Consider the following 18,705-nt stretch of genomic DNA (forward strand, 5'->3'; position numbering starts at 1 on the left):
GGAATTTTATCTGCTTGGGAGCTACCACGACGCTGCTGTGCAATAGGACTGCCCTCAGCATGGCTGGGAGAGAGAAAAAGAAAATTCTGAGCTTTTCCCGTTATGCTCTCCGGCCTACAGGGGTCCTTTTTCCTGATTCTCTGTCCAAAAAGACAGCTTTTCTCCAGGTTTTTGCAGCTCTCCAGTTCTGCACCTAGGGCTGCCTTGAGTCAAAGCCAGGAGCGGGGAAAACCTTGGAAACTCACCCGCTGTTTGGGTCACTTCTTTGACTCCCCTCCCAATCCACCTACCATTGTTCGCTTTTCAGAATTCTCAGGTAGTTGCTTTTTCTATTTTGTTCAGTTTTCTGTTGTAATCAGTGGGAGACACTCTTGGGTGGCACTGGATGTCTCCTCCTTTTAGATTTTTAAACACTTTTTGAAAAACCATACATCTTTTTTAAATTTCTTGAAATATATTATGAAATATTCTCAATATACCAACAAGAGGGAATAATTTATTGAACACTTATGTTATATAAGTTTTATCAGTTATAACATAATATTAAGTAATATGTCATTGCCTGCTTTAGAGTTTTATTTTTATTTTTTTTAAGAAACAAAAAATTATAGGTTCACTTATAGTCCCTACATGTCTTTCCTGATCCCATGTCCTCCCTCCCTCTCCACAGTTTGTCACCATTATGCATGTGGTCTTTTTCATATTGTCATGCACACATTAAAATTCATTTTGAGGGTTTTTAAAATGTAATGTTTCCTGTGCAATCTTTAATTGTTGGTCATTTAATGCTTTTTTAGTAGATTATACCTTTTTTATATTAGTATACATTGTACAGAAACCAAATGAATTCTTATACTAAGTTTTTTTTTTAAATGTACTTTAACTTGAGTTGAACTGAAGTTTATTTTCATTCCAGCCAAATTTTAAGAAGATAATATTAATGACATTAATAGTGTAAAAAAGGTTGTAAAGGGCTATAATTAATTGAATCAACAATTTCAAGGATTATAGAGTATCTATAAGCAAATCTATCCTTCCACTTGTAGTTGTTTTGTTTTTGTTTTTTAATTGGGGAACAGTGTGTTTTTCCAGGACCCATCAGCTCCAAGTCAAGTAGTTGTTTCAATCTAGTTATGGAAGGTGCAGCTCAGTGGCCCATGTGGGAATCGAACCGACAACCTTGGTGTTAGGAGAACTGCGCTCTCACCAACTGAGCTAATGGGCCGTCCCTCCACTTGTAATTTTTATCTGTTTGTTAAATTGGGACCCACAGGACCAATACAATGTATGATGATAAATTTTTTGGGTTTATACTTGAAATGATAACTGAATTTCTGTGAAAAATAGGATACACCACTGAAGAAGACAAAAACAAAAAACTAAAAACAACAACAAAAAAATCAGGTCTCTCTGGCAAAAGACAGAAAAAAAGGGAAACGGCCAAGAATCAGAAAAGTGAGAAGTAAAAAACAGAGCAACCCACAGCAATTACGATAATAAATTCTCCAGGAAAAAGGCATTTAGATTGAGTCACTAATAATGACAGTTATACACATTATAAGAGTCACATCTAAAGCAAAAAGATACAGCTTAAAAATAAAGATGTATGAGGTCAACAAAAAAGTAAGGGTAGCTATGTTATGTTAATATCAGTGTGGATGCCAAAATAAAAATCATTAAAAAATTAGAAGTTATACTGACAAAAATACTAAGATGTATAAAAGAAAACTATAAGAAATATACTTGGTGTAATATTTTTTTAAAGCAATTCATGAATGTGAATCAATCCTCTTAAAAATACCTGCTTCTAGGAATCAATATGAAGCATGTATTGAGATTCAAGCGTAAAGATGTGTAATCTAGTACTATTAATAGCAAAGAAACTATCCAGCAATTGACAAAAAGTTAAATAAACTTAATATAGGTGTTCAGCAAAATATGTATCCTTTAATTGTATTTAGGAAGAACTTAATGACAATGGAAAACATTTATGATAAGCAAAAGTGCATGAGACAGTATTATATAAGCTCAACTATGCAAAAATATACTTGCATAGAAAAAAAGACTAGATGAAAACATGTCAGGATATTAATAAGTTTATAAGTTGATAGTATTATTGGGTGCTTTTGGTGTCCTCTGTACTTTTTCTGCTTTTCACAGATTACCTACAGTGAAATTGTATTAATTTTCTTATGCTCGAAAAGTAATGAATAGAGTATAAATGTAGTCCTATGGTAATATTTTTCTATGTATTTCATTTTTTATATTACTAAATAGAATGGCATCATAAGTTATTTTAGTTTGAAAGGTCAAATTTACCATAGAAGCTGATTCTGAACTAATATAATGAAGTTCCAAATTATTTGGACTTTTCCAAATTCTTCAGAAATTAATTTTAGAATAATTCAAATAAGAAATACAGATACACTTTTTGTGTTATATCAGATTTTTCTTTGTAATAGGGCTTTGCAGTTTGCTGATGTAATCGTGCTATTTGGTGCCAGATTAAATTGGATTTTGCATTTTGGACTGCCTCCAAGATTCCAGCCGGATGTGAAGTTTATCCAGGTACTCAGAGAAGAGAGATTTAAAATCAGAGCTATGTGTAGTTGATTGTTCTCCCTATCAGCCATTACCAGCTCTGCTTTCTTCTTGGCTTTTATAAAAAAACATTTCTCTTTTTACAAGAATAGAATTTTATAAGTTGTCTAACATAATTACAGGTATCAAAGTAAGCTGCCTTTTCAAGCCTATGAAGCATATATAACGTGCCACTTCTAATCAGAAAATCTTCTAATCAGAAAATCTTTTAAAATCAAGTTTTAAATAGTTTGAAAAGCATAATTGCCTCTTCTTCATAGTTCAGGTATATTTAAAGGTAGACAAAAGAGGTTTAATTAAGTAGGATGGTAGAACAAAATATTCCACTTTGTTTGGGATTGAGTTGTTCTCTTAGATGCCAAAACTTGCCAACACCCTTTGTTTGGAAATCTCTATAAACAATGTTGCTTTTACCTATGTTATTAAACAGAGTGTTTGGAATACACTCTGACCTCCTTTTGATGACTCTTGACTTGTAATGACCCTCTTTATAAGCCAGTTTCCTTATCAGTGTGGAAAGCGCTGCCTCCAGAGTGGCGTGCAAACCTGTTTGACCTGCAGATTGTGTATGGTATTTCATCACCCAGCTACAATTGCTACCTTCTCCTTATTTACCTTTTACTTAAGGAGTCAACTTCTAATAGTCCCTTTCCCCTGGGACCATTGAGAACTGAAACCACAAACAAGGAATACCTGGCTTGTACCTGGAAGATGCTGCCACTTCTTTGATTGCCCCTCTTGGTTACAAAATAAAGTGCATCCCCTTTGGGGTGGCTGAATTACTCCTCCTAACAGAGTGTATGTTCACTTGCCCATGACCATCTAGAATGGAGCTTCTGAATACGTGGGAAGTAATCATGCCATACCCTAGGAGTGTTTTCAAAATGTGGTTCCTGGACCAGCAGCATCAAGCACCACCTGGGAAACCTGTTAGAAATGCACATTTTGGGGCCCTTCCCCAGACCTACTGAGATCAGAAACTCTGAGGTGGACTTTTGCAATCTATACAGTTCAGCAAGCCTGCCAGATGATTAATTTATGCTCAAATTTGAGAGCTCCTTCTCTAAATAGGAATTCCAATGTAATTAAATAGAACCTTACTATTGATCAGATTCAAAACTATAATTGCTCAAGTCAGATGCACCCCTGTGGGTATAAAGGAACAATACCAATATTCTACAGAGTGGATTTTAAAATAAGGGAAGATGATGAGGTTTCTATACTCGCTATGCTATTCATATAGTTCCATGGATTTTTACTTTTTTTAAGGAATTTCTTGAATATCAAACCTTTATCATATGTTATATATACATAGTTCATTTATTTAGCTTTAATCGACATCTTAAAGAATTTAAGAATAAATACGGCTTGCTCTTCAGTCTTGTCTCTCTTTAGGTTGATATCTGTGCAGAAGAATTGGGGAATAATGTAAGACCTGCTGTGACTTTGCTAGGAGACATCAATGCTGTGACTAAACAGGTAAGAGCTTTTGCCTGGGTTTTAATTTATGTGTATTGGTCTTTAGAGAATAGTTCTTTAAAATGTTTCAGTCTTGGTTCACTTGGTGACAGGTCTTATAATATCTATTTTAAACAATTTATGATGGAAAGCTATTCTTAAATATAGCTTTGGAACTTGGTAAATCCAACCTTTTGTGTATAGATCATTTTTATGTGAGTAAGTTAAGCATTTTTGGAAGGTGATTGAAAATTTAAAGGCATTCAATAGGCAAACAGTGATTTATTAAGTAGGATTCAGCTGTGTGAAAAATTATAATACAGTTTCCAAAGGCACTGAATTCACAGCCAAGAAGTGGCTTTATGTATTGGAAAAAGTCTAACTTAGTATTTCTTCAGGCATTAAAGAGATTTTTTTTACTCTTCAAAACTGTAATCAGTGACTTGTTTAGATTCGTATACCTTGTACATAATTTATACATTTCGTTGTGATAGGAGATAAAATATAGTCACATTTATCACGTGATTTTGGATATAAATTGCTATTGTTATGATTATACAGTATTAGGATACAGTCCCCAGTCACAAATTAAAACACTGGAACATTTGGCCTGTACCATAGGAATCCCTAGGTATTTGGGGCTGTTGGCCTTCCTATAAGGGTTTTATGGAGGGGGTGATTTTCCTTCTAGTGTCAAAGACGGATGAGGGCTTAAGAGCCCCAGCCAATGAGGTGGGGGGTAAGTAGCACTTTGCTCTGCCTATGGTTATTCCAGATTCTGGCAGAACTCCACACTGACCCAAGCAAACCTTTCCCTGTTACCTATTTATCTTCTATCCATTGTTTGCTGCCTACAAGAAAAACAGAGTATGAGTGATGTGAAGGGCAATATAATATAACAACAGTATTGCCTTTAAGAAAATATTTTTATGGGGCCGGCCAAGTGGCTCAGCTGGTTAAGAGCTCGCTTGGGAGTGCCAGCTCTGAGCAGCAGGGCCGCAGTTCGGATCCCACATTGAGGGCCAGTGACGCTGTGCCCTCTACAGCTAAGATGATGAACAACAACTCAGCCTGGAGCTGGGCTGCTGTGAGTTGCCAGCGACAGCATAGGCTGCAGTGGGCTGCTATGAGCTATGTGAGTGGCTGGCAGCCCGCGTGAGCGGCTGGCAGTGGGCCAGAGCTGCCATGAGCCACGTGAGCGGCCAACCAATGACCAGCGACTGATAGCCTCACCCAGGAAGAGCGCAATGATCATACCAACATGGGCCAGTGAAGCAACGTCCTCCACAACTAGACTGAAGAACAAAACAGCAATCTATCTACTTGTCTGTTCCCCTTCCCCAATTCTCCAACGCTGTTCCCCTCCCCCAATTCCCCAAAAAAATCTTAAAAAAAAAAAAAGATTTTTATGTTAATATGATTTCAGTTTATTTTCAAGAAAGAAAGAAAAAGTTTGTGCTTTTTTTAGCTTTTAGAACAATTTGATAAAACACCGTGGCAGTATCCTCTAGAGAGCAAGTGGTGGAAAACTCTGAGAGAGAAAATGAAGAGCAATGAAGCTGCATCCAAGGTAATACTGGACCCACTGAAATTCAAGAATGCTTCATATTCATGGTACAGTTCTGTCATAGCATGGCATATGCATTCCTAAAAATCACCATGCTATGCAAAATCATACAGTAAAAGCCACTGGGCTCATGGGAAAACGGTTTAGGGGCACAGCTCTCAACAACTTTGTGGAACATTAAGATAGGAACCTAATAAAAATGGTGGCAAATACACACACACACACACACACACACACACACACTCACACACACTCACACACACTTTACCTTGGAAAAGACCTGAAGTTTCTTGTGGTAGTGAGCATTGGAAGGGTTACAGCTTGTGAGTTACTGTGGTGGAAGGAGGGTGATGTAACATTGGACAGAAAGTTATAAGAGCCCATGTGGATGGGTGTGGCTTACTGTCCTCAGTTTGACCTTGACACCAAATTACAATTAAGGTCTTTTGGAGGCTTAAATCCTGGGGCATGTTGGGGCATGTTTTTCTACCTTTAAGATATAAGTTCTTCAGGGCATGCATTTTTAATAGATAGGTATTTCATTAAAATTTCAATTTTAATTTATAGCTTTTTCTTTTCTAAATTTCAGCTTTACTGAGGTATGATCAACATATAAAATTGTAATATATTTAAAGGTACATTATGATGATTTAATATACATTGTGAAAGGATTCCCCTATCTATTTCACATTTATTTTTATTTATTTTTTGTGAGAACATGTATGGCTTTCTTAATTCAATTTGTTTTTACTGGAAAATTTTTTGTGATTTCTTCATCTGCACTGTGGCTTTGCCTGATAGCTGAAGGCTTTGGAAATTATAGTAATGTGTGAAACCACCAAATCATCCACTACTAGCACTAAAATGAGCCACTTCTGCAGGATTTGGCATTTTCTGTTTATAATCTTTGTATATAGTGTTTTCTCTCTGTGAGAATGGTCATTCTCGTTTTTTTTCACTGTTTATTTCTATGCATCTTGGTTCAGCTGGGTGTAGTTTACTGTGTTCCTGTAGTTTTTCTCATTGAAAGAATCATGCATGAGCAAATACGAAATCTTGAGTTATGCTCATATTGTTCTCTAATACGTATATCAGTCATCTTGGAATAAATTCTCATTTTTAAAACAAGCAGAATTGATTATACATGATTCTATCTTTCATTGGAATTTTAATCAGTAACTGTTTGTCCTAGCGAGCTAGTCTCACTTCTATTTCCTTAATCATATGATTAATTCCTTCTTATCTCTAGGAATTACCTTAGTTTAAGATGGAAGGAAGTTGCCTCTCCTCTGGTGTAGGAGCATAGGAGGGTCCCTCATCCGTCTTGGGTATAATCTCCAGTGGACCATAGTAGCACAGGTGAAGAGGCAGTGCTGGGGCCTGACGGGACTGTGAAGCCCCATGTAGCTTCTCTCAGCTCAGAAACTCTTTAGAATAGTGGGTAAAGCATATCCCCTTAGCTCTCAGTGCATGTGGAGAAGAACCAGATTTTCTGAACTCCTGACTTCATTTTTATTTAAACTTAAGGCCATATTTCAGATGAAAATATTCTAAAATAAATTTTTACTTTTCTAAGGCAGTGTTTCCCTAAAAGTGCTGAAGTAGGACTGATTAGTTTTGTTTAATTCAGTGTTTCCAGCTATCTTTACTATGGGACTTCTGAGTCTTTAACATGTTAATGTGCCTCTCCAGGAAGAGGGATATGCCCTGGCTTATTTGATTGTGTCCCAGACTAGGCAGTGGGACCCATTTTTCATAGCATGTCCCCCAGGATTGTTCATAGATCAATTAGCTTCTCAGAGTGGCCATTGGTGGCCATTTGGGTACCTCATTGTTTGTAGTTGTTACCTGCTCCCAAATGAGCTTGATAGTAAGCTTATTGACATTGTTTATTTTCATTATATCTCAATTTAATTTGATTATATTTCCCTCTAATATTTAGGAATTAGCTTCCCAAAAATCCTTGCCTATGAATTATTACACAGTATTCTACCATGTTCAAGAACAACTACCCAAAGACTGTATTGTGGTCAGTGAAGGAGCAAATACTATGGATATTGGACGCACTGTGATGCAAAACTACCTTCCTCGTCACCGGTAAGGCGTCCGAAAAAGAAATTATAATGTGTTAAATCTGAAACTACAATAATGCAGATTAATAAAACATGTGAGAATTACACATGTTCATTGTATAAGCACATAGTTCATAGAAGTATTCTTACGAGTAAGTGAGGTTCTATAGTTTTTATGCTTGATAGGTCCTCAAAACCATGCGATAATATGTGTACTCAGTGTTCTAAGGATATAATCAATCTTCCAAGCAATCACAAGTGACTTTTTCTTCTCATTCTGCTTATCTTTGACAAATTAGTTCCTCATAGTCTAAAACTTTATACTAAAGAAAATGTTTTTACTGTTCTTTATTTTCCCACGAACCATGTGAATATGTCTAAATTTGTGCCAATCCTGCCATTTGTGACATGCCCCAGAGGGTTTCATTTTAGCTTCATTCCCCAATAGGCTTGATGCTGGTACTTTTGGAACAATGGGAGTTGGTTTGGGATTTGCCATTGCAGCTGCTATAGTGGCTAAAGATAGAAACCCAGGAAAGCGCGTCATCTGTGTGGAAGGAGACAGTGCCTTTGGGTTTTCTGGCATGGAAGTGGAAACCATCTGCAGGTAAAACAGCATTCTGAATCAGAACATTTCTTTCTCCAAAACACAAAAATATCCTCCACATGACCCACTTCCCTAACAAATACTTAGCAAGTGTTAATCATGTGCCAGGTATCTGTGCACAGCACTGTGCTGTGTCCTGAGAATACTGGTATAAATAACACCAGGGTCTTTCTCATCCAGGACAGTGTGTACATGACATCTTTACTGCGTGCCAAAAACCTGCAAAATTATGGCACGTGGTTTTGAGGTCACTTAAAAAAAAATTGTCAGAGAAAAGCTTGTTTTTTGAAGGGAGACTGCAGAGCTTGGTGATGAAGAGCACGGCCTCAGGGTCAGATGGCCTGAATTTAAACACTGACTTGACCACATCAGAGCCAAGTGACTTGGGTTAAGCCACTTAACCAAGCCTCAGTCTTCTCTAGACTTGGGATAGGAGTAGTAATAGTTCTTACCTTAGGAGATGATTATGAGGAAATGAGATGATGAAGGTAAAGCGCAAGGTGACTGCTCAGGGAAGTGAGCTATTTGGATTATGTTTCTAGTTGCGCGGATTCATGGAAAAACTCTTAAGTTGCAGCTCCTACTATGGAAGTATGGGGATTTTTTTTTCTCTCCAATTATTTAAACTAGGAAAAGCATTCTGTCCTTAGCCAGGGCTCTTCTTATTAGGGTTTTTGCAAATCATGTTTTGGGGCTCTCATAGCTTTGGTGTATAACATTTTCCAGATCAGAGGGAAAGTATGTGCATGTTAGAGTGGCTGTATTGGCAACTAAGTAATATACACCTAAAACGTCATTTGTGGGGAAGTCAGCCTTCTAGAGAGTGAAGTAAAGCCGTTCCCTTTGATCATGGAGAGCAAGTCGTTAACCCAATCCTGTTACATAACAGTATGCAGCTTAGTTTTGTTTTTACTCCAGATCTCAGAAGTTATGTTTGTAGAAAATAAAGCCCACGTTCTTTTTTCAGTCATTAGTAAAGTTTAATCAGCCTTTTTTGTTTTATTTACCATACTGTTTAGCACATTGTTATTCTCTTTTTCTCTAATTATTACACCATGTAATGGTTTTCTAATTATGGGTGAAATGGTTTGAGAGCGGGGAGAGTGTATGCTAGTCACTTGTGTACCTCCCACATCATCTAGCAAATGCCAACTGTCTATGAGGCATTCAGTAAATAGAAAGATACATTCCAAACAGTATACTCCTAGGCACCGCCTGGAAGTGGTGCTTCAGATGATAGTAAGTATGGAAGGTGTCATTCTTACTAACACCTGGATCTATGCAAAGCAATGTTCAGAAAAGCTTAGTGAGTTGCCCAAGGTTTGTAGCTGCACAGTGGTAGAACCAGGCCTACTAACCCCTAATCTTGTATTCTTTCTACTGCTCCATGATGTTTCTGTTAATTATTGATATTCTTTTATTAGGATAACAAATGCTTAAGTTTTAGTCTTACCCTAATGTTACAAAAAAAGTTTATGGAGAACTGTCCATTTTTAAGTTAAAATTTCAGCCCAAAGCAAAGAAATTGCTTTAGAATGAAGAATGATTTCCTTTTTATTTTGCTGTCGACTTTAGGTACAATTTGCCAATTGTGCTTTTGGTGGTGAATAATAATGGAATTTACCAAGGTTTCGATTCAGCTGCTTGGAAGGAGATGTTAAAATTTGGAGATGCTACTGCAACGTAAGTAACTCAGAACAATGCATATTTACTTCCTCGCATCTATTTTAATCTCTCTTTTGCCAACTTTCCAGTTTTTTTTAAATGGACAAAAGGTGGGTGAAATTGTCTGGAGCTAATAATAAGGAAAAACTTGAATCCACCATCAGTGAATTAATCTAATCATGTTTTCTAAAAACAACCAGCCATACGCTCCTTAAAACTTGTAATTTTGTTCATTTACAAAAAGGAAAGATTAAGTATAAAGACTGTACTCAACTGCGATCTGATTATATTAATAAATGAGTATAAAATATTAATTCTACCCTTTAAAAACAAAGTCTGCTGTATTGGAATGTGCTGCCGTGGTGTGAGTATTGCTTGTGTATGTTGTCAGTCCCTCTAAAGGGCTGGAACCTTGTCTGTGTGGTTCCTCTTTGCACAACCATCCATGATTGGGCAATTCAATAAATAGCTTATGACCTGGGAGCCACTGAAAACGCAGACAAATGAGTTTGATGTCTAAGCCTTGTTAGTGAAAGAGATTATGGGAATATGTTCCTAGTTCTACTCTTCCTAGTACCCCATGTAGGAACATAGGTGTTTATATCCAGAGGTCTTCCTTTCTTTAACCACTTAGCTAAATCTTGATCACCTGATGGAAGAGCTAACCTGAGACTATATTGTGGCTGGCTGTGGGGTGTGAGAGACATGGGTGTGTGAGTCAGCCTGGGGGTGGAGCAGGGTGTGGGTATGTTTGCTTATGCCTCACTGACTTCATTTGCTGTTTTGTTGTTATTTGCTGTTTTGCGGTAACCATTCCTTTTTTTCCCTCTTTTTCTTTTGGATTCATAGTAGTTGAAGGTGAGCCTGCACTGTTTAGGGTAGTAGCCACTAGCCAAATGTAGCTATTTAAATTAAATTAAAAATAAGTTCCAGACAGCCCAGAAATAAACTCTCCCTAATACAGGTGAGTTCATCTACAACAAAGGAGGCAAGAATATACAATGGGGAAACAGCAGTCTCCTCGGTAAGTGGTATTGGGAAAACTGGACAGATACAGGCAAAAAAATGAAACTGACCACTTCCTTACACCATATACAAATATAAACCCAAAATGAATTCACGACTTAAATGTAAGACCTGAAACCATAAAACTCCTAAAAGAAAATATGGGCAGTAAGTGCTTTGACTTTGGTCTTAGCAGTATGTTTTTGGATATGTCACCTCAGGCAGTGGCAACAAAAGTAAAAATAATCAAATGGGACTACACCAAACTAAAAACTTCTGCACAGCAAAGGAAACCATCAACAAAATGAAAAGACAACCTGTTGAATGGGAGGAGATATTTGCAAATGATATATCTGATAAAGGGTTAATGTCCACAATATATAAGGAAATCATATAACTCAACATAAATAAAACAATCCAATTAAAAAATGGGCAATGGAGAGCCGGCCGAGTGGCGTGTTGGTTAAGAGTTGGCTTGGGATGCCAGCTCTGAGCAGCAGGGCCCCGGTTTGGATCCCACATGAGGGCCAGTGACACTGCCCTCTACAGCTAAGATGCTGAACAACCGCTCAACCTGGAGCTGGGCTGCCTTGAGTCACCGGCTATGGCAGGTGGGTTGCCATGGGCTACCGTGTGTAGCCAGCAGCCAGCGTGAGCAGCCAGCAGCCACTGTGAACGGCCGTCCAGAAGCCGGCGACTGATCTGCCTCGCCCGGGAAGAGTGCAATGATGGTGCCAACTTAGACCAGTGAAGCAACGTCCTCCACAACTAGACTGAAGAACAAAAGGACAGCAACTTGTCTGTTCCCCTTCCTCCGATTCCCCAGCGCTGTTCCCATCCCCCAATTCCACAATAAAAATCTTAAAAAAAAAAAAAAATGGGCAGTGGACCTGAATAGACATTTCTCCAAATAGAACTTACAGATGGCAACAGACACATGAGAAAACTGTTCAACATCACTAATAATCTGAGAAATGCAAATCAAAACTGCAATGAGATGTTACCTCATACTTGTCAGAATGGCTGTCATCAACAAAACAAATAATAACAAGTGTTGGCGAGGATGTGGAGAAAAGGGAACCCTCCTGCGCTGTTGGTGGGATTGTAAATTAGTGCAGCCACTATGGAAAACAGTATGGAGGTTCCTCAAAAAAATAAATATAGAACTCCTTTATGACCAGCAATTCCACTTCTTGGTATTTACCTGAAGAAAACTAAAACAGTTATTTGAAAAGGTATGTGCACCTTTGTGTTCACTGCAGCATTATTCACAATAGCCAAGATATAGAATAACCTAGGTGTCCTATTGATAAATGAATGGATAAAAAAAATGTGGCACATATATATTGGGTTGTCGGAAAAGTCATGACATATTTTATCTATGTTTTTAATTGCAAAAATGCATCATGACTTTTTCGACAACCCAATACAATTATTACTCCACACTAAAAAGGAATGAAATCTTGCCTTTTGTAATAGCATGGCCCTAGAGAATACTAAGCTAAGTGAAATAAGTTAGACTGAGAAAGACAAATACCGTATGATTTCACTTATATATGGAATCTAAAAATACAAAACAAATGAACAAACAAAACAAAACAAAACAGACTCGTAAATACAGAGAGCAAAACTGATGGTTTCCAGAGGAGACGGGGGTAGGGAGATGGGTGAAAAGGGTGAATAAAAGGTATAAACTTCCAGTTATAAAATATTTATTTTACAATAAATATTATATGACATAGTATATCTATTATTTATAGCCACTGAGATGTATTGTACAGCACAGGGAATATGGTCAGTAATATTGTAATAACTTGGCATAATGATACATAGTTAATACACATGTCGTGATCACATCATGAGGTATATAAATGTTAAATCACTATGTTGTACACCTGAAATTAACATACTATTATATTGCCAACTACACATTAATAAAAAATTTAGAAAAACAACAGCAAAACAAACAATTCAGTTCCTTATTTTAACTAGTCACATTTCAAGTGTTCACAGCAACAGGTTACTAGTGGCTATTCTGTTGGATAGCACAGATGTAGAACTTTTCCATCGTCACAAAAAGTTATATTGGACTTTGCTGTATAGACAATAAAAAAATTCATGGACAGTTTTGAGTACTGGCGTCGCAGTTTAAGTGTTGGATATAAAAGTGTGCCTTTCAATTTAGCCTAAATTTTTCTACAAACTATGTCAGAGAATGATGTTTTCTATTTACTTGTGACCTTCTTTTTCAGGTCTCCTCCAATGTGTCTTCTCCCAAACTCACATTATGAGCAGGTTATGATTGCATTTGGGGGCAAAGGGTATTTTGTACAAACACCCAAAGAACTCCAAGAATCGCTGAGGCAAAGCTTGGCAGACACAACTAAACCCTCTCTTATCAACATCATGATTGAGCCACAGGCCACGCGGAAGGTCCAGGTAAATATGATTGCTAAGCAGAAAGCAGAAATGCATCTTTACTCCCACCCCCAAAAGTATTTACCAAATAGAACACCCTGTAATGCAGAGTTCTTTTGAAACCATTTCTGAGTTTGGCACTTTCATTTGTTTGTTCATTGAATATTTGTTGAGATATGTGTTAGGTATACTGTGTCAGGTGCTAAGAATAGCATGGTGAGCAAAGCCAGGCCCAGCCTCACCTCATGGAGCTAACAGTACAGTCAGGGAGGGGGACAGTCCAGTCACCTCACAGCTGAATGCATTACAACAGAGTGAAGCCATTGCGCTGAAGGAAAGGAATCCAGTTCTGAACGAACATACAACAGAGGAATCTGATTTATACTGGGGTCACAGGGAAGGCTTCTCAGGGGAAATAATGCCTAAACTGAGATTCAAAGGAAAAGTAGGGACAGACTCAGCAAAGAGATGGGGGGAGAGGTATGCAAAGGCTCTGTGGCAGCAGGGAGGATGGCAAGTCTAAGGAACTGAAAGAAGGCTAAAGTGGCTAGAAGACAGTGAAGGAAGCACAGTGGGAGATGAGACTATGATAGGGCAATTTGTGCAGTTACATTCAAAATTACTTAACTTTGGCCTCTAAAGCAAAACTACAGTGTAGATTATAGCAGAAAAATAAATGACAAAGTGTATAGCATGATCCTCTTCCATTCCAGATTAAGTTGCTTTTCATACTTAGTTTTGTACTGTGATCCTGGTTCTGCCACTTGCCCTCTCATATACCTGTCATTCATGCTTACACATTGTGTATCATCCATTGTTTTCAGAGCAGATAATTTTTTCAAGTAACTTTTGTCTTGGTTTTTTATACATATATCTGCTGTGAGATCTTTTTTGAACAAGTGGGCAAATGGACACCTGGACCATCAATGAAATGTAAATTAACTAATTTGGAAACTGTAAAATATATAGAATTCTGAAATTGTTTCTGTAAAAACAGATATCAGAGACTTTTGCAAGATGAACAGATTAGCAATATAAAACAGCCAGAAAACAATTAACAAAGTAGCAAAAAGTACATACCTATCAATAATTACTTTAAATATAAGTGCATTAAATTCTACGATCAAAAGATATAGAGTGACTGATTGGATAAAAAATCAAGACACATATATTTGCTGCCTGTAAAAGACTCACTTCACATATACGTACACACACAGACTGAAATTGAAGAGATGGAAAAAAGATATTCCATACAAATGGAAACCAAAAGAAAGCTGGAGTAAATTTTATAGACTTTAAAATAGACTTTAAAACAAAGACTGTAATAAAGATAAAGAGGGGCGTTACATAATGATAACGCAGTCAGTCCAACAATAGGATATAACATTTCTAAATATTTATGCAATCAACACAGGAACACCTAAATATGTGGAACAAATATTAACAAGCCTAAAGGGAGAAATACAATAGATAGCAATACAATAATAATAGGGAACCCTAACGCACCTTACGTCAACGGATGGATCATCCAGAAAGAAAATCAGTAAGGAAACATCAGCCTTAAATGACATGTTAGACCAGATGGACTTAATAGATACATACAGAACATTTCATCCAAAAGCAACAAAATACACACTCTTCCCAAATGCACATGGAACATTCTCCAGGATAGATCATTTTAGGTCACAAAACAAGTCTTCAGAAATTTAAGAAGATTGAAATCACACCAAACATCTTTTGCAACCATAATAGTATGAAACTACAATTACAAGAAGAACATTCACAAATATGTGGAGATTAAACAATGTGCTACCAAACAACCAAAATGTCAAAGAAGAAATAAAAAATATCTTGAGACAAATGAAAACGGAAACACAATGTACCAAAGCTTATGGGATGCAGAAAAGGGAGTTCTAAGAGGGAAGCTCATGGCACTAAATGCCTGTCTCAGAAAACAAGAAAAATTTCAAATAACCTTATTTTATACCTCAAGGAACTAGAAAAAGAAGAACAAAGCCCAAAGTTAGTACAGTAGTCCACCCTTATCCACAGTTTTGCTTTCCGTGGTTTCAGTTACCCACGGTCAACTGCGGTCTGAAAATATTAAATGGAAAGTTTGGGAAATAAACAATTTACAAGTTTTAAATTGTGCAGCATTTGAGTAGCGTGATGAAATCTTGTGCCGTCTCTCTACGTCCTGCATGGGATGTAAATCTTCCATTTGTCCAGCATATAAACACTGTATAGGCAACCTGCCTGTTAGTCACTTAGTAGCCGATTTGGTTATCAGATTGGCTGTTGCAGTATCACAGTGCTTGTATCCAGGTAACCCTTATTTTATTTAATAATGCCCCCAAAGCCAGTCACATAACTTTTATTACAGTATATTGTTATTCTGTTTTATTAGTTACTGTTAATCTCTTACTGTGCCTAATTTCTAAATTAAATTTATCATAGGTATGTATATATAGGAAAAACAGAGTATACATAGGGTTTGGTACGATCCATGGTTTCAGGCATCCACGGAGGGTCTTGGAACATATCCCTCGTGGATAAGGGAGGACTGCTGTATTCAGAACACACACACACAAAATAGCCTTGAGACCTGTGTTAGTCACAGAAAAACCCTAATGAATTGTCCCCTCTGCTAATGAATTCACCCTTCTAATGATCTGCTTCTAATGATCTATTCTCCAAGTTCGCTGAATTTTGGGGTTTATTGCTGGAGAAACAGTTGTTATCTCTTCTTTTATAATTCCATGAGGATTATTCTTACATTTCTTACATTTATCTCTTTGACATTTGTTTATCATTGCAGTAGAATTCCACACATACTAGTTTCTAAGCTGTTAATTTTCATTGATTGTCTGTGTGTCCATCCACTATTTGCCATTGATTCCTGCTGTAATACAGGGAGGTCCTAATCTCTGCAGTCATCTGTGCCCGAGCCATACGTGTATGTTGGTATTAGTCTCCCTCCCAGATTCTTGTTAGACCTGGGAGCTCGGCCCTCCTGGACTCCTTCATCTTCTCTCTTCTTTGGAGTGTACTCGTACTTCTGTTTCTTTCAGACTTTTAATGGGAGAGGACCCAGAAAGTCATTTTAGGCTATTTTGTAGGACAGAGCTAAAAATCCATAGTGATTTTTAAATCACTTTTTGAGAAAAGCACTAGATCAAAGACAAACTTGATTTACCACTTGTGGTAAAATGTGGTTATAATGGGATGTTTAGATTTTAGACCAAGCAAAACAGTGAGGATATAGTTTAAGACAATTATTTCTTTCAACTGAATGTTGTCTTTTTTTTTTCCTAGGATTTTCACTGGCTGACCCGCTCTAATATGTAAATACAGATGCCAATAAGTTGTCTTGAGGAGTTTTCTCTTTCCTGTAAGATGGAATTTTATTTTCCCCAGCAAAATACCTATAATGTTAAAATTGTTATGCAAAGAAAACTAAAAAACATTTCTAAATGACATTATATAGTGTTGGGAGCCGGCTGCACCTCAGTGTCTGACATGGCCTATCACACTGATATTGTGACAAATCCTGAAGCTCTGGCTGAGAAACAGATACTGCTTTATGTTTTGGAAAATTTAAATTCCCTTTGGATGCCCCAGTAGGATAATGATCTGACACCCCTTCTTATATTGATTGTTTTATTTACTTTAAATAAGTGAGTTTTGGACATATGATAATTCTGTTTTACTGTTAGTTTCTTAATAGAGTCTTAGTGATACACTAGTTATGCACCTTATAATTCTTAAGATCCTGTTTAGCCAGTAGTGTTTGAAACAGTTGCTAAGTAGTAAACATCCTTTAAGTGCCAAGGCAGGAATTCAGCTCTGGCAATTAGCTGAAGAAATTGAAACATAGTTAGGATAAGTTAGTCATTCGTGAAGAACAGATCCGGCTGTAATAGAAACATCGTGAGGAAGTAATATTCGGAGAAAAACTTCTAAGGAAAATAGACCCCGGGAAGGAAGGAACGTTGAAACTATGTAGAAAACAATTTCCTAATGGGTAAAGGTTTAGACTTGGAAAAACAACTTTGGGAAAAACAGCTCAATGACGTAAATAGTTACCTGCCCAGTATAAAAAGGACAGGCTGTAAAAATAAAGTGAGACATTAATTCTTGAAAGCGCTCCTGTGTGTCCGCGTGTTGTTTCCTCACAGACGCCGCCTCCACCTGAAGGAACCCCTGGACCTGCGGGAGCTGGTCTCCCGCAATATAGTAAAGTAATTGATTAAAAACAGAAAAAAGTTACCAATATTCAACCACAGAAATAACAATTTACAAATGAAAAAAGAGAAGGTTTTATTAAATAATAGCATTGTAACTGCCTAACCACTGATTTAACATCAGTATTCTTTTTTTTTTTTTAAGATTTTTTTTTATTGGGGAATTGGGGGTGTGGGAACAGCACTGGGGAATTGGGGGAAGGGGAACAGACAAGTTGCTGTCGTTTTTTTGTTCTTCAGTCTAGTTGTGGAGGACATTGCTTCACTGGCNTGATAATGATGGTGATAGCAGTACTTAAATAGCACCCACCTATGTGCCAGGCACTTTTCTAAGGGTTTTGTATGTACATGTTAATTCATTCATCACCATGTTGAATATTTTCAGTACTATGAAATAAACTTCATGAAATAAAATGTAAACATGTGAATAGACAGCTTTAATAACCCCTTCAGTTGAATGCTGGTATACTAGCAAAATTAGCAGAAAAAGTAGGTGGTTTTCCACTTTTTAAATGACATGTTTCCTTTCTAATCCCGGATAGTTTAAAAAAATCTCCTTTCTCTTTGGTCAGCAGAGTAGGTGCATTATTTCCCCAGTCCATTTCAAACTAAGCTAAAAGCCCGAAGATTCATTAGGTAAGTAGCTTGTGGGTATTATTCTTAGATAGATGCATCTAAATAGCCTATTTATAATTTAACTAAATCATGCCATGAGACACATCTTCACTTGAGAAAAGGGGAATGGCCTACATAAATTCATGGAACAGTAGACACATAGAGCAATTATATCACCATGTCCTCTTACAAGTTTATTTTTTCCCATTTTTTCTTTTCTCTCTATAATCTTTAAGTCCAGATAGCAATTCAGCAAAGAAAAAAGATTGTCTTCATTTTAAGCCCTATGCAGAAATATAGGATAATAATGTCAAATATTCATCTTTTTGGAAGAAACACAATGATAAAGCCAATCTATTTTTGCGTTAGATAAGAAACTCATTTTTATCTTTTTCCCCACCTGGAAGTTTAAGGTATTAAAAAGAATATCCAAAGACAACAAACAGATGAGCC

At 37.0% G+C, this 18,705-nt stretch overlaps 1 protein-coding gene and 1 non-coding gene across 2 annotated transcripts in view; one reads left to right on the plus strand and one right to left on the minus strand.

Moving 5' to 3' along the window:
* HACL1 (2-hydroxyacyl-CoA lyase 1) overlaps positions 1-16,917 on the plus strand; it is a 33,776-nt gene extending 16,859 nt beyond the window's left edge. The window contains exons 10-17 of the mRNA XM_019667149.1: positions 2,463-2,568; positions 3,997-4,080; positions 5,528-5,629; positions 7,569-7,723; positions 8,147-8,305; positions 9,881-9,988; positions 13,228-13,414; positions 16,709-16,917. Of these exons, the coding sequence (XP_019522694.1) occupies positions 2,463-2,568; positions 3,997-4,080; positions 5,528-5,629; positions 7,569-7,723; positions 8,147-8,305; positions 9,881-9,988; positions 13,228-13,414; positions 16,709-16,741 (934 nt within the window). The 3' untranslated portion in view covers positions 16,742-16,917. The remainder of the gene's footprint in view (positions 1-2,462; positions 2,569-3,996; positions 4,081-5,527; positions 5,630-7,568; positions 7,724-8,146; positions 8,306-9,880; positions 9,989-13,227; positions 13,415-16,708) is intronic.
* TRNAR-CCU (transfer RNA arginine (anticodon CCU)) lies at positions 1,152-1,225 on the minus strand. The gene has a single exon. It is a non-coding gene; the product is annotated as a tRNA-Arg (tRNA).
* Positions 16,918-18,705: the final 1,788 nt, after the last annotated feature.

Source organism: Hipposideros armiger, unplaced genomic scaffold, assembly GCF_001890085.2.
Source record: "Hipposideros armiger isolate ML-2016 unplaced genomic scaffold, ASM189008v1 scaffold_486, whole genome shotgun sequence".
Lineage (NCBI taxonomy): Eukaryota > Metazoa > Chordata > Mammalia > Chiroptera > Hipposideridae > Hipposideros > Hipposideros armiger.